This window comes from Merops nubicus, unplaced genomic scaffold (genome assembly GCF_000691845.1).
Source record: "Merops nubicus isolate BGI_N331 unplaced genomic scaffold, ASM69184v1 scaffold34488, whole genome shotgun sequence".
NCBI lineage: Eukaryota > Metazoa > Chordata > Aves > Coraciiformes > Meropidae > Merops > Merops nubicus.
Genome location: NW_008627061.1, coordinates 1 through 4,944, shown reverse-complemented (window position 1 = coordinate 4,944; position 4,944 = coordinate 1). Strand labels below are relative to the sequence as shown.

The window sequence follows — 4,944 nt, the reverse complement described above, 5'->3', positions numbered from 1 at the left end:
GCCTGCTGAAGTTCCCAGGTCACCCTTGTACCCAGCTAGATCTCTGGCTGTGGAAATTCCTGCCCCAAATGCCACGTTAGCCTCTGGATCTGTGGCACGGCTGTTGGAGGGCACTGCTCAGCAGAGAGGTCTGGTCTGAAGGGACCAGTTCAGGAGCCTTTCAGTGGCAGTGCCACTGGCTGTGGCAGGTGGGTGCTGGGTGTACCAAAGGGCCCCATAGATGCATTCACCTCTGGAGGAGCACCACATGCACATGCTTTAGGGTGAAAGCCCTTTGGGTAGAGGAGACCAGTGGTGGTAGCAAAGAAAACCAGATGTGGTGGGTTATTTCCATTTGCTGTCTGCTCAGTGACTGTCTCTTCATAACTTTGTTTTTTCCATAACAGTGTTGTATGATCTTTGTTTCTGAGGTTGTAAATAGCTTGAGATGAGGCTTGGGTTTCTTTCTTTTATGAAGGAATGAGCACAGCTTTGGGTGTTTGAATTATTTTTATCACATTGCTTTTTCCTTAAAAGAAGAAGCAAAAGCATCTAAATCTTCCACCTTACCTTGGGAAGCCTTAGGAACAATCTAGTGATTCCTGTATTATTTTTGAAACTCCCCAACTTTAGCACTATCATTCTTGTTAGTGCTAAAGGAAAATCTTCAGTAGTTCCTCAGTGCTTCATTCCTAGATGCTGCAGAGATCTGTGAGCACAAAGTCGTTACTGAGTTAGTGACAGGGAGGTTACAGGGCTGTGTTTATGCATCCAGATGTGCCTCTGGAGGGGGCCCAGAGCTGCAGCTCTCTTCAGGCTTCCAGTGCAGCTGGGACCACCCATGTCAGAGACTGCAAAAGCAGTTATCAGAACAGGTTTTTTCTCCTGTGGATGCTGCCCAGAGGAGCAACACTCAGGTTCTGGTCCCAGCCGGGCAGCAAAGGCTGGTTTGCATCCGACGGATGTCGTGTGGCGAGGGAGGGAAACATCTGGGCAGCCAAGTGGGTTTTACTGCTTTGCTGTATATTCTGCACATACTCGTGTCCTACCTGTGGGTGGTTGATTAGTAACTGCCTTGTTTCTCTTTCAGTGATAAAGTTCAGTCTCTTTCCTATGCCCACCACACTCGGCAGCTCATCTCCTGCGGCGCGGATGGGGGAATCGTCGTCTGGAATATGGATGTTGAGAGGCAGGAGGTAGGTGCTTTGTTCTTCTCAATTTGGTCTGAAAACGGTCTTGGGAAGAAGGGACCTTTCTAAAACGTGCAACTTTCAACCTGAACAAGATCATTCCTGGCTTTAAAAACGTTTCTGGGCACGCTCCAGTTGTTATAGAGCAATTATGTCATGCCTTTGATAATATGGTACGGGGGAAACCGGCTGGCAGAAAATGGATGTTAAGTAGGCTGCTAAATGACTCTTACCCTTTACTGCTCCAAAAGACATCCTCTGAGGGAGGGTATTGTGAGATGGGTTCTGTTTCTCACCACATCAGGCAGTATCCCCATGGTGGGTAGGTGTGAGCAGGGCTCTTGGCAGCGTGGCACATCACCAGCTCTGCTGGTGTTCCCAGGGGGCTTGGCCTCCCTCGGCCGTGTGCGTCTCCCTGGAGCAAGGAGGAAAGCTAAGTGGAAAATTGGATTAAAAAAACCCTACTGAAACAGGGCAAGACAGGAACTGAGCTCTCTTTTTGATGTGAATTAGCATTCCAGTTGGCTCTCTTTAATTGCTAATCTAATGGCCAATTATGTCATCAGCTCCAAAAGTGAAAGGAAAGCAGAGCGGCTTCCTCCTTCCCAACAGATGTTTCCCTTTTGCTGCAACTGGAACAGCCAGAAATGAAACTCTTTATTTATTTGCTGCTTTTGAAAGGCTACAGTACTGGATAAGAACAGGGGGCAGTGCTGTCAGAAGGCTGGCTTAAAAACTAGAGGAGAAATATGGTGAGCTAAGGGAGGGTTTAGCAGTAGGTGCTCATGGGCACGCTGCTTTCTCTGAGTGTGGCTGTGTGAGCTCCTTCATGTTATCTGTAGTGCAATGGGGTGTTCATGGTGCTAAACTAACCCTGAAACACAAACCTCTGAGATTTTAATACCAGAGTTCTGTTTGGTCTCCTAGAGGATTTACTTGTGGATTTTGGCTTTGGTATTTTTGCCCTTTCTTAAGGATTTTCTCCATGGGATGAGTGCTCAGTACTTGCTTCCATGCTATTGGATTTTCCCCCTTTAAAGTGAATTGAGCCATTTTAGACCTTGGTTCTTTATTTCAATTTTTAAAAAGCTGCAGTGAGGCAACATCTGAAGGTTGCTAGAAGCTGTGTTTCTGTTTGACTACAAAGCAGTTACCTGTCACAAACAAGATGTCTTCTTTATCTACAGTGCTCAGATGTTTAAGAGATTACAACTAATACATACAGCTGTAAATCTGTAGGCATTAGACAGAAAGACTGTTGTGGGTAGGAAAGACAAGGATTTGCCCCAGCAGAATGAGCAGCCTTCAGAGTAACTGTTACAAGAGGTTGAAGCAGGCAGCTGCTTTATTGCTGGGGATCAAAGCTGTCCTTGGAGCTGAGGGTCTCCACCAGCCTAACCTTATCTTTGCCTGGCTTTTCTATTATTTTTAATTCTTAGTCTCAGCTGTGTTTCTTGGCATTTTAAATTGCAGCCTGTGAGAAGCCAGTGGCTCTGATAAGACAGCTGCAGTTTGCTAATATCACTTCCTCACAAACTATTAAACATAATTTAGTCTCAAGGGCTTGGTGGGGCTGGTGGGAGTATGTTGCAGTGGTGCTGAGGCAGTGCTGTCCTGCTCTGGCTGGGGACAGGATGAACCCACAGCTCAGTGCAAGACAAGTGTCAAGGGACTGAACTGTAGAGGAGAGATCAACTGCCCCCTCCACATGCCCCCCACCACTTCAGGCATTTCCTGAGCTCCTGCAGGATCTGGCAGACCTGCTTCCCCACAGGGTGTCTGGTCTGTGCTACTCTGCACAGGAGAACCTGGCTGCAGGAGAGAGAAGTGCCTCAACTATTTTATTTTCTTTAAATCTTCTTACCTGCTTCATCCACAGCATGAGTGCAAACAGAAGACCTTCCTTCCACCAGCTCTGTGTGAAAGCAGGGAAGAGAGCTGGTTTGGGTTTTAGTGTTGTTCAGGTGAATCTCATCTTTCTCACCTCTAAATATGTTTTGTAGCACAGATTTTTTTTTGCCTCTTGCAGGACTGAAAAAAGAAAGAAATAACAAAAGCTCCAACACATCAATGTTTTAGATACCTTCCCCTTCCCTCCAGATGAGTAGCTTGACTGTTGGAAATACTAATTGCCCCCAGCAGAGGCAATATCAGATGGTAAATGCTGTCCAGACAAGACAGAATGTCTTTCTTTATATGCTTAATTCCAGACTTGGAAAGGAGGGGGAGGGAGCCTTGTTTGTTCCTGGGTTATTTTTATGGTCTTACCATCAAGCTCTGCCTCATGATTTGGGTGAGGAGTGTCCCTCTTGTGTCCTTCAAGGCTCAGAGCTGAGCCTAGAAAGACATCCCAGGGAGCAGCCAAAATGGCATCCTGTGAAAGGGTGGATTGCTAATGGGGTTTGGTTGGCCACGTTACCACAGCCCTGGGCATCCTCCTTGTCCTGTCTCCAGGCTTCACAGGAAGCTTCCCTGCTGCTTACTCCCACTTTGTGTCTGTGTGTTGCAGACCCCCGAGTGGCTGGATAGTGACTCCTGTCAGAAATGTGACCAGCCTTTCTTCTGGAACTTCAAGCAAATGTGGGACAGTAAGAAAATAGGTCTCAGGCAGGTTTGTATGTGTTCTTTGGTGTATTAACGTGGTGCAATTAGGCTTTGCTCTCATAACAGATCATGATGAGCCTTTTTCCTCCTAAAGCTGTGAGAACTTGCAGTTTGTTATTCCACTGAGTGCTCGAGGTGGCTCCCTCCTGAGCAGGCTCAGTTTCGTGTGGTCAACAGGAACACACTTCTTTTTCCTTACATTGTTTTTCTTCTTTCTGCCTTTCCCCAGCCTAGCCAGTCCTAAAAGTAAAAGCATGTAATAGATCTTGGGCTGAGTAAATTGGTCTGGGGCCTTCCATGGCTTTAGCCTTGTGGGATTTTGCTTATTATTAGCTGAATATGTTGTAGAAAGAAATTTGCAGCTGATTTTTGCAGACCCTGCTGGTACCAAAGCTTTTTTCCCTGAGATGGGGGTGAAGATCTGTAACTGCCCAGGCTGTGTTGGAATGGCTTCCTGGTAAAAAATGCCTGGCAGGAGGGGGCTGCAGATCCCAGACTTTTGGGAGAGGGGTATAAAAATGCTGAAAGGGATGTTTTCATGGAGGTTGGAGAAGTTCATGTGTCTGGGGCAGAGCTGAGCTGCACCTTCTCTTGATGTAGCACCACAGAGCCTGTCTCTCCTGCAGCCAGTGGGGCAGCCGTGTGCTCCCACACAGCCACTGTATGAGAGAACCTGAGACAGGTAGCACCAAGATGTGGGAACTCTAGTGCTGCTGGGGCTGAAGATGGCCAGAGGAGTTAACTGAGATGATGAAGTGGCAGGTGTTGATACTTTCAGAGGCTGGGGTGGGACTCCAGAATGACACTGTGCCAACGTAACCCTGTCCTGACTCGACCTGAAGGTGCCTGAACGTGCCACACGCTGCGGAGTGCTGGCCTCGGTCCCTGGGACTTGTAGGGACAGTATATAGCTCCCAGCCCCGTGGCAGATGCCTGCCTGGCTTTGACAGGTCTTTTGGGGTGCCTGGGAGGGCTCCTCGTCCTGCCCTGCTGTCTAACTGTGGGCTGTCCCCACAGCACCACTGCCGGAAGTGCGGCAAGGCCGTCTGCGGGAAGTGCAGCTCCAAGCGCTCCTCCATCCCCCTCATGGGCTTCGAGTTCGAAGTGAGGGTCTGTGACAGCTGCCACCAGTCCATAACCGACCAGGAGTGAGTGTGGGCGTGGGGCTGGG

General features: G+C 48.4%; 1 protein-coding gene across 1 annotated transcript in view; it reads left to right on the top strand.

The window, feature by feature from the left end:
- Nucleotides 1-4,925, top strand: part of WDFY2 (WD repeat and FYVE domain containing 2) — a gene marked incomplete at its 5' end in the record, with an annotated part of 13,241 nt that extends 8,316 nt beyond the window's left edge. Inside the window, 3 exons of the mRNA XM_008946197.1 lie at nt 1,070-1,175; nt 3,679-3,780; nt 4,791-4,925. Coding sequence (XP_008944445.1) covers nt 1,070-1,175; nt 3,679-3,780; nt 4,791-4,925 — 343 coding nt within the window. The remainder of the gene's footprint in view (nt 1-1,069; nt 1,176-3,678; nt 3,781-4,790) is intronic.
- Between the last annotated feature and the right edge of the window lie 19 nt (nt 4,926-4,944).